The 11,465-nt window shown below is 34.7% G+C and overlaps 1 protein-coding gene across 1 annotated transcript; it reads right to left on the reverse strand.

Moving 5' to 3' along the window:
* Positions 1 to 1,684: 1,684 nt before the first annotated feature.
* On the reverse strand, positions 1,685 to 6,814 carry LOC129906343 (uncharacterized). Its single transcript, XM_055982078.1, has 2 exons — positions 6,760 to 6,814; positions 1,685 to 6,405 (listed from the first exon to the last, which is right to left on the reverse strand). The coding sequence occupies exons 1-2, from the start codon at positions 6,812 to 6,814 to the stop codon at positions 1,685 to 1,687; spliced, it is 4,776 nt and encodes a 1,591-aa protein (XP_055838053.1).
* Between the last annotated feature and the right edge of the window lie 4,651 nt (positions 6,815 to 11,465).

An 11,465-nucleotide genomic window follows, 5' to 3' on the forward strand; every position in this document is an offset into this window, starting at 1 on the left:
AATCACCGACAAGCTCACCGGGCTTTTATTATACTCTTCCAAAAACATTTCACTTGTATCAAAATTATCATTAAAAGTCTTAGCAATAAATCTACGATTTCTTCTATAATGATTATCAAAAGAATCTTTTAAAATAAATGATCTATTATTTACGATACCAACTACAGTGCCATAGTGCCACTCTTTTAAATTTTATTTAAATATAATACGATCACCAATATTTAAGATAGACAGCGTTTTTGCGTTTCTATCATAGTAGTATTTTTGTTTTTGCTTTTTCGTTTCAATTCTATTTTGAACAATCTGCTCTTTTACATTGTTTCGACACAATAATGCGTTTGAAATAGGTAGTTTAGTTTTTGCATTTCTACCAAGAAATAACTCAGACGGTGAGTATTGCATACTTGCAATAGGTTTCGAATTATATTCTAAAATTCGATAACGAAATTTATCAATGTTTACGAATTCAATTCATCGCTTTAAAATATTTTTAGTGATAGCTACACCTTTTTCTGCAAGACCATTACTCTGAGCATACCGAGGACTTGGAAACTTTAAAGTTATATTGCATTGTTTTGCAAATAATTCAAATTCATATGAACTAAATGGACTGTTGTCGCATTTCAAAATTGTTGGGTAACCAATAATATTGAATAATCGTAAAATTACTTTAAAAATATGTTTTGACGTTTTGTTTTCAAGTTGTTCCGCAAAGACAAAATTGGAATAAGAATCAATTAGGTAATGATATAAAATCATGACCTGCATGTTGGAACAAATCCATAGCTACTATATGAAATGGGTATTTTGGTGAGATTTCCTGTGATAATGGTTCTTTTTGAATATTCCTTTTAAATTTTTCACAAATATCACAAGATAAAACGATTTTCTTAATTTGGTTCGACATTCCTGGCCAAAAATACTTCGTTCTTGCTAATGAAAGTGTTTTTTCTATACCTAAATGTGCCTCGTGAATCATTTTACTTATTTTACCTTGTAACTCAAATGGGATTACTAATCGGTGATCCTTAAATAAGAGTCCGTTTTCACAATGTAATTCATCCTTATATCTGTGAAATTTTTTTGAAAAATTAAAATCTCGACTGAACGATCAAATTAAAAATTAACCGTCAACCCGGGATCTCTATATATACTTTTTTGACTAAAAGATAGATTGATCCTGGTTGGTGCGTTATTTATTTTAACGGTGGCGAATTGAGCAAAAGATTCGAAATTAATTTGTACCAACTTGTACTTTTTAACTATCTTTTTCGTTAAGCAGATACTTAGATTCGACTTTGAAGTGGCCGAGTGAATTCCACACAAAGCGAGCGAAAAAAACAATGAGAATTTGTATCGAGCGAAGAAACGAAAGACGATAATTTCCCCTAAGGGTTTTAATACAAGAAGAGAGTTTATTTCATTTTAAAGCTTCTATTTATACACATAGTTTTCTAGTAGTTTTTGTGAGAGAATTTACGTTAAATTTACAAATACAATTTTAAAGCGAATTCAAATGCAAATTATTATGGCGAATGGTATAATTTAGGCGCAAAATTTAAATTGAAATAAAAGTAAATTGTAGTAGTTCTAATGAAATTCAAATTTATATAGTTTACAAAATAATTAATTTTAGGATGATTCTTTAGCTCCAACATTCCGCCTCCTTTGGAAGGACTTCCTTTCAACACGGTATCGCTGCTAGTTTTCGAATTGGCCTTCGAAATTCTCCTCGTGTCGTTTTTATATCGGCGACTCGTATACGACCATCAGGACCCTCGATAATGTTGATGACTTTTCCCAAGAGCCACTTTTGGGGTGGCAAATTGTCTTCATGGATGATGACGAGACTACCAACTTCGATGTTTGGCCTTGAAGTAGTCCATTTGGCACGATTTTGGAGTTCTAGAACGTATTCTGATGACCACCGCTTCCAGAAGTGGGTTTTGACGGCATTGATTCGACGCCATCGTTCCAGATAACTTATGTCGGAAACTTCTAGGCCTATTTCCGGAATCGCTCTTAGGGATGACCCGATGAGAAAATGGGCTGGCGTTAAGGCTTCTAGGTCGTTGGGATCAGGAGACATTGGAGTAATTGGCCTGGAGTTCATTATGGCCTCGATCTCTACTAGTGCCGTTGTCAGCTCTTCAAAGTTCAGTTTTGCACCGCCAATACTGCGATAAAGATGGCCTTTTGCTACTTTTACGGCCGCTTCCCAAATTCCACCGAAATTAGGTGCCCTGGGGGGTATAAAATGAAAATTTATGGAAGCATTAGTACAAAAATTAACTATAGTTTCTTGGTTAGAACGTTTGAACAACATATCACGCAGTTCTTTAAGTTTTGACTGTGCGCCAACAAAATTTGTCGCATTATCACAATGGATGGTTTTTGGGAGACCTCTACGACCTATCATCCTTTTTAAGGCTGCTATAAAGGCATCAGCTGAAAGATCAGACACAGCTTCTAAATGGACTGCTTTCGACGAAAAACAAACAAAGACAGCCACATATGTTTTGTATGGCACCTTGCCACGAATTTTGTAATAAGTGTATATTGGACCACAAAAGTCCACTCCGCAACACAAAAATGGGCGAGATTGGGTCAATCTAGCAGCAGGCAAATCTCCCATTACCTGCTCGAACAACTTTGGCCTGTATCTGGCACAGTGTGGGCATTTTCGAACTACCCATCTTGCTACCTCACGAACATTGACAATCCAAAATGTTTGTCTCGTCAGCGCGACAAGAGCCTTTGGACCAGCATGGTAATTTGAAAGGTGAAGATGTCTGACGAGAGTTTTGGTGAAACTGCAATCTTTTGGCAGTAAAAGTGGATGCTTGCTTTCCTCTGGGATGTTTGCATGCTTCAATCGGCCTCCGACTCTTAACAAACGAATCCCACTGAAATCATCAACCTCGATAAACGGGCTTAGAGCCTTTATAGAACCTTTAAGTGATTTGTTTTTAATAATTGCTTCGATTTCTTCAGAAAAGTACTTCTTTTGAATTATATAAACGATGATTTTTAGCGAATTTTCTAGCTCGTAAGCTGTTAGATACTCATTTGGAAATGGTATCATCCATACTCGTAGGTTGAGATACCTTTTGACATATGCGAAGATTCGTATCAATTTTGTATACGAGCTCATTCGTTCTATAAGATCGAGATAGTAGTTTGGTTCGAGCTGTTGACAACTTAGAACCGTTTGTCTTTTTTCTAATGAAGTTTCTTCTGGAGAAAGATGGATTTCTGCTGTGGATGGCCATTCTTCTTCTTCGTTCACCAGAAATGATGGACCTTCAAACCAAAGGGAAGTTTTAATCTCATCTACCGTGCATCCTCGCGAAACCACATCTGCCGGATTTTCGTGTGTTGGGACGTGTCTCCAAACGACCTCTTTTGTCGTATCTTGGATTTCTGCAACTCGATTTCCAACAAACGTATTCAGTTTCGACGAATGAGTAGAAATCCAATGCAACACAATTGTCGAATCAGTCCAGAAATACGCCTTCGAGTAGTTTGAATCTACAATTTTTTGAATTTTTACCCAGAGTTTGGCTAGAAGGTGTGCTGCGCAAATTTCGAGTCTAGGAAGCTGTCTCTTTTTTGCGGGTGCAACTCGAGACTTTGCGACTAACAGCTTCACATTAACTGACCCAAAGGAATCTAAACTTCGCAAATATATACAGCATCCATAAGCCTTCATTGATGCGTCTGCAAAACCATGGACTTCACAACTTATTTTGTTTTCAAGAAAAACATATCGAGGAATATCCAAGTTTTGGAGTGAGTGAAGATCAATTATGAATTGACGCCACTCTGCTTCAATTGCTTCTGAAATGGATTCATCCCAATAAAGCTTTTCTATCCAAAGCTGCTGGAGAACTATTTTTGCTCGGATTATGATTGGACTTAGCAAACCCATTGGATCAAAGAGTGAATATGACAGTGAAAGAATTGATCTCTTGGTATACTTTGTATAGGTATGGTTGGGTTTATACGAAAAACTAAATTGGTCCGTACTAGGATTCCAAGCTATACCCAAAGTACTAGTTAAATTTGATTCGGTAAGCTTAATTTCTTTTCTTGTAGCTTCTTGAATCAAAGAAAAATGATTGCTATTCCATTTCGACAGCTCTAACCCAGCAGAATTCAGGATGGAAACTACTTCGTTCCTTTTGCGAGTTAACGTTTCTAAATCGTCTGCCCCAGTTAGCATGTCGTCCACATAAAAGTCGTTGCTAAGACATGAAGCACCTAAACTGAAGCGGTCTTGATTTGTATCTGCCAAGTATTGAAGACAACGAATTGCCAGGAACGGAGCCGATGAAGTACCATATGTGATGGTGTTTAATTGATAAGTTTTAACTGGAGTTTGTGAATTCTCTCTCCACAAAATATACTGCAAACTTCTTTGCGATGGATGTATCAAGACTTGTCGATACATTTTGACGATGTCTGCAGTCAAGGCATATCTATACAGTCGAAAGCGAAGCAATGTTATGAGAAGTTCGTCCTGTATTGTAGGGCCAACCATAAGGATTCCGTTTAAGGAAATTTGCGAAGAAGTGCGACAAGACGCGTCGAAGACTACGCGTAATTTTGTAGAAATGCTATCGGGACGTACTACACATTGATGTGGCAAATAATAATGAGTTTGCTCAAGATTTGGATTAGTTACCAGCGACATATGACCTAAAGCTTCATATTCTTTCATGAAATCTACATATTGTGTTCTCAAAGCAATATTTTTAGATAATCTGCGCTCCAGAGATAAAAACCTTCGAAATGCTATGTCATAAGAAGCTCCAAGACAAGCAGGATCTTTCTTCAAAGGCAATTGGACCATAAGACGACCACTTGGAAGAACCTCTACTGTTTTTATGAAATGATTTTCACATTCAGTTTGCTCCTCTGACCATTTGCATTTAAGATACTGAATCTCTTCTAGTTCAAAGAATTTTTCAACATATTTGTGAAGCAAACTATCTTTTGAATTGACGAAGCATGACTTTCTGTTATTGTTGAATTTTGTTTTGTATCTTCCCGATACAATCCATCCTAGAGCCGTTTTTTGCAAAGATGGCAGCCCCTCGCCCAATTTGACTTGACCTGATTCGAGCAACTCGAAAAATGCTTCTGCCCCTAACAACAAATCTATTTGACCAGGTCGATTGAAACTCTCATCTGCTAGTTCAGAACTAATCGGAATATTCCAACCACTAACATTAAGTGCTGCTTCAGGCTGATATCCCGTAATAGATGGGGCGACTAAAAACTCCAAGGAAATTTCAAAATTGGAATATCTTGATCGAATCGTAGTTTGTGTTTGATGTTTTGTTTTTGTTTCTGTTGTACCAATTCCTACGATGTCCACGATCTTCTTGTCTTTTTGTAAACCAAGTGAGTTTGCGAATTTCTCATTTATAAAATTGACCTGAGACCCTGAATCAAGTAAAACTCTTCCCAACTGAAAACCTCCTGATGAATCTTTAACCAAAACTAAAGCAGTTGCCAGGATAACTTGGCCTTCGGGAATACGCTCCTTTTCCATTGCCGAATGCACTGCAGCTGACGAAGTTGGCTGGGATGTGTGTTGTTGATCATCGGTACTATCAGCAACAGGTTCGGTAGATTTGTTTCTATGCAAAAGACTATGATGCGGTTGTTTGCAAACTTGGCATTTATAATGTGATGGACATCTGGAAACATTATGCCCTTTACCTAAACAGTTCAAACATAGACCTAATTTTTTGGATTTCCAAAATCGATCCATAACAGATAGCTCGAGAAAAGTTTTACAATTTGTAATTGAATGAGTTCTGTCCCCGCAATGGATGCAAGATCGTTGGCTAACAGCTAGCGAAGTTTGAGGACGATGATGGTTCACGAAAGTTGGTTTTGATTTGATGGCTGGTTTCAAAGTTGATTCCGAACGGCTTTGTTTGCTATCTCTAGCCTCCAGGAACTGACATCGTTTGTTGAGAACGCTTGCACATTCCTTCCATTCAGGCAGCTTCTTGTAGTCGAGTTGCTCATCCCACTTAGACTGTGTATCTTGGTCCACCTTTGATATGGCAATGTGAATTATAATTGCATTGCAGATATTTTCATATGAACCTATCGAAAGCAAGGAACTGAATAGTGCAGAAATGTTGTCTACCAAACTCCGTAACGAAACTGAAGAAGCCTTTGGAATCTTTGGTAATTCGATAAGTTGCGAAATGCATTCTAAAAATATGAGACAGTCATTATCATAACGCTCCTTTAAACTTGCAAGTGCCTTAGGATAATTAGCTTCTGTTACTTGATAGGCCTTTACTGTACCGAGAGCTTGATCGGTTAGACACGACAACAAATAATTAAATTTTTCAATTTTTGTTAAACTTGAATCGTTTTCTATAAGATTGTTAAAAGAATTTATAAAATTCTTGTAATCGGAATATTTTCCACTGAACCTGGGTAAACGCTGCTTCGGAAGGTGACTAGTTGAATGTGGAATACTTAAAGTCATATCTGCAACACTACTCCGCCTATTTGTTCCCAAAAGTGAAAGAATTTTTGTTTTTGCTGTGATATATAAATCTTCTATTTCACCTCTACAAGTGTCAGTGGGAGCTAAAACTTCTATTTTTGTTTGATAAACTAAAATTTGTTTGAAGTAGGACTCTAAAATCCCTAAGCGACACTCAAGCTCAGTTGAAGTTAAAACGTATGCAGTGGATTCAACAATATTTTTAATACGAGTAATACTTCCCCTGGTTGAAGCTCGTTGTTGTTTCAATTCCTCAAGAGTTGGTTCAGCCATTTTAAAAAATATTTTATTTTTAACTTTTCCTCAAAGAACGACAAAAGAAATTGAAATGATTTAATTTTAAATAAAAATCAGTTAATTTTGTTCCAACTAATTAAAAAATTATAGGTGGCAACCCTGTTCCAAGAATATTTTTTCTCAACAAAATCCTTATGAACAATTTAAATCCCAAGGCGAATTAACTTCAAAAAATAAATTGTGGAACTTAAAAATATCTTCGTTGAGTAATAACCAGTAGGGAATTTATTTTCAAAATATGTTTTTAGTTCAAGGGTTGAAATTAGAATCCACCAAAAAGCAATAAATGTTTATTGCAATCAACGATAAAAATTCAATTGAACAAAAAAGCTCTTTCAGTGCAATGATCATGCAGCAAGATCTCCCGCGACGACGACGACGATGACGATGATGACGACGATGACGACCAAGTCCAATGGGTGATGATGTATGGGCGAAATGAGGATCGATGCACTGAAATCAATTTGTATCGAATAAGATGTGTATACTATGGAGCGAAATTGTTGATGAAAGCTTGTGTCTGGTACAGCAACAGCAACAGCAGCAGCAGGTAAGCGCGAGAGTAAGAGCGAATGGAGCGAAACGACGATAAGTGCGATGGTGTATGGGTGGAAAGGCGGCGAGTTAAAAGAAATTTTAATTTCGAAAGTGAGAGAAAGCTTTTCTACTATTTGAATGTGTTGTGGATTGTATGTTTCTCTTGTGGATTATATCAAATTTAATCCAATGAAAGCATTAAATATTATGCGGGCAATGGTTTTTAGGGCGAAATTATATTTGCAAGATTATTTTATGTTTTATCTTTTATGATTTGCAGATTTAATTTTAAATATTTATTTTAATAAATTTGCGATATGTTGTTCATTTAATATATGTATATGTTGTTAGAATAATGTATATTATATAGTTTAAATATATGTATATTTAGTTTTAAATGTAGCAATTTTAATGTCCTTTTTATGTCGAAGGTGCGTTTTTTGTTTTATTTAGTTTAGAATAGACTTTTTATTTGTTTGATTTTTAGATTTTTGTAAAGCAGCAACGCACATTGGAATAAAATTGGACAAACGTACCTTGGTGGAAGATGTTATACTTATCTCCCACAATTTTTTGTAGATTTTCTTCGGGTTTCTTCTTCCTTCTGGGATGTTGTTGGTACTTTTCCTGGAACTTTTTTCTCCTTTTTCCTTTGGATTTTGACCTACACCATGCACTCACGAAACCGAAACCGAAGCGCGACGATAAAATGTTCAATGTCTTGCACTTTTATATGTATATTATACATACATATATATAGTTTTCATTGAATTTTATAGTTTTTTAACACTGTTTTTGGTACTTTATATATATATAAAAACCGACGAGTTTTTATGGTTACAATTCAATAGTTTTTTATATAGTTTTTTACGTGGATTACCACTTTTTAACACGTTTGGGCGCCAAAAAATGAACGATCAAATTAAAAATTAACCGTCAACCCGGGATCTCTATATATACTTTTTTGACTAAAAGATAGATTGATCCTGGTTGGTGCGTTATTTATTTTAACGGTGGCGAATTGAGCAAAAGATTCGAAATTAATTTGTACCAACTTGTACTTTTTAACTATCTTTTTCGTTAAGCAGATACTTAGATTCGACTTTGAAGTGGCCGAGTGAATTCCACACAAAGCGAGCGAAAAAAACAACGAGAATTTGTATCGAGCGAAGAAACGAAAGACGATAATTTCCCCTAAGGGTTTTAATACAAGAAGAGAGTTTATTTCATTTTAAAGCTTCTATTTATACACATAGTTTTCTAGTAGTTTTTGTGAGAGAATTTACGTTAAATTTACAAATACAATTTTAAAGCGAATTCAAATGCAAATTATTATGGCGAATGGTATAATTTAGGCGCAAAATTTAAATTGAAATAAAAGTAAATTGTAGTAGTTCTAATGAAATTCAAATTTATATAGTTTACAAAATAATTAATTTTAGGATGATTCTTTAGCTCCAACATCGACCATATAAAAAGAAATGAAATCTTTGACACGAAAAAACGACCGCCAAAAGTTCTTTTTCTATTTGTGCCCACTTTTGTTCACTCTTACTCAAAGTACTTGACGCGTATGCAACAGGATGACCATCTTGTGTTAAAACACAACCCAGTCCATCCTTGGATGCATCCGTTTGCACAATCACAGTTTTGTTAGGATCATAAACTGATAATACTGGATTTGATGCAATAATATTCAAAAGATTTTTCATTTCAGTTTCATGATCGAATGTCCAGCAAAATTTGACATTGTTATGAGTAACGTAATGCAGCAGTTTTCTGCGATAAATTCGGTATGAATTTCTAATTTGACCGGACCGGTTACATTAATTCCCAGCAAGCTGAAAATTGGTAGGATTGTTGGAAACACCATCATAAATTAAATCTAAAAAGTCCTCATCGATCCGAGGCCTGGAAAAAGGGGGGTCAAAGGTCACAAAAACTGGTTTTTCACGATTTTCAGCAAAACGGTAAGTCTTACCAAAAAATTTTCAATGCGAGAACTGTAGACCAGTAAGACCCACCGTTTCTTAGGTATAACGATTCAAAAAGTTGAAGTTGAGTTGTAATCGTCATAATCAGGCCTATTCTGAAAAAAAAACTCCTAACTGAAAAGTTCCTGAAATTGCATTATTTTATTAGCTTGAATTTCATTCCTCAGTGGTTAAGAATATGGGGAAAGCAAAAAAAAAAATTTTCGCCATTTTTCCGATTGGGGCCCTTCTCCCGAAACCATTTCACTGGGAATTTTTGTTTAGAATATGTCTTCATTTTTTCCATCCAGAAGTTTAAGCTGCAGTTTTCAGCAAAACGGTAAGTCTTACCAAAAAATTTTCAATGCAAGAATTGTAGACCAGTTTATTATATATAAAAAGTGTCATGACACTTTTTTTCCTAAGACCCACGGTTTCTTAGGTATAACGATTCAAAAAGTTGAAGTTGAGTTGTAATCGTCATAATCAGGCCTATTCTGCAAAAAAAAACTCCTAACTGAAAAGTTCCTGAAATTTCATTATTTTTTTAGCTTGAATTTCGTTCCTCAATGGTTAAGAATATGGTGAAAGCAAAAAAAAAAAGTTCGCCATTTTTCCGATTGGGGCCCTTCTCCCGAAACCTTTTCCCTGGGAATTTTTGTTTAGAATATTTCTTCATTTTTTCCATCCAGAAGTTTAAGCTGCAGTTTCTTATCTGAGATGCCAATTATGATGCGATCTCTTAACATCCGTTCTTCATATGAAGCACCGCAAAGACATTTGAATTCACAGTATTGAATTTGCTTACGCAATTCAGTCTCGAATTGAGCAAACGGTTGTTTTTCCCGTTGGACGATAATGTTATACTTAAATAACTCCATTGTAACATTTTTTAACGGAACACAATAATCATCGAAAGCTTGTACAATGTAAAACATCGTTTAATGTTCTTTCGTCATTTGGTGGTTCCTCTTCGTTTGCTTACCTTCGCCCATCTTACCATTCGCCATCATGAACATGAGAAATGTTCTCTTCCACATAGGCCATTCTTTGACAAGGTTGGAGCAGTCCAGCTCAATTGGTAATCTCGTGTTCACCATGTTGACTTCTGACACCATGTAAAAGTGTTGTACTTCTATTAAGGCTGAGTGGACCACGTAAAAATCGGGTTATCGTTTACAAATTGGTGAATAACTTTTACACTTTTAAAGATAATTGAATGAAATAAATTTTATTACTTAGATAATAAACAAGGCTAAATGTCTTCATCCCCATAATTTACAAATTTGTGCACTTGTAATTAAGAGAGAACAAAACATGATAAAATTTTAGTTGTTTTAGAACGACCTGTAAGACATTGGTTTGTTTCTTAGTTAGACTAAAAGTTTTATTTTTTTTATTTCTATTTTGGATTGAGGTTGAATCAAACTTCGGAGTAAAACTATTTTGAAAATCTAAAAATGTATTTTTCATAGAAAAAAATTTATCGAAACTGAAGCTATTTCTCCTTATGTTACAATGTTTGAACATGTGTAACTTCTGCAATTATTGTTAAAATAAAAAGAAATAAGTACCTCAACTCAAATACTAACACATTGATTAGTTTAAGAAATTTATATTAAGTTTTAAGGTCTTAAACAACAAAAAAATGTTAAAAAGTCATTTTTTCTTAACTTTTTTAAAACAAAGTGGTTTAATTTCTTTGTTTTTCAAAGTATGATTTTGATTTTTATTTTATTTAAAAGCTTAGTTTATTCACTATGGAGTAAAGCTATATTTTGTTGGAAAATATTATTTTGTAACCCTCCAATCGCTTTTAAAGGAGTCCCAAAAACAATAAACTGTACTTAGAAACCAGAATTTTTAGATTTTTTGTTATATTTTTTTATTTTTTTTCATTATTTTTTCTATCAATATCAAGTTAGAAAACAAGAATTGCTATAATAGTTTTCTTACAATTAATTTTTGAAAAAGAGTCTACTTTCCATTTTTTCCTCAGAAATTCATGGAATGCGTATGTATTGGAATTTGTAGTTCAAACAAATTCCGCTGGCGCTAGTTGTATCTCTCTTTTTATTATCTTCTATTTTGTTTCTACGTGATCTCTCGCACTCGCT

This window comes from Episyrphus balteatus, chromosome 1 (genome assembly GCF_945859705.1).
Source record: "Episyrphus balteatus chromosome 1, idEpiBalt1.1, whole genome shotgun sequence".
NCBI classification, from domain to species: Eukaryota; Metazoa; Arthropoda; class Insecta; order Diptera; family Syrphidae; genus Episyrphus; species Episyrphus balteatus.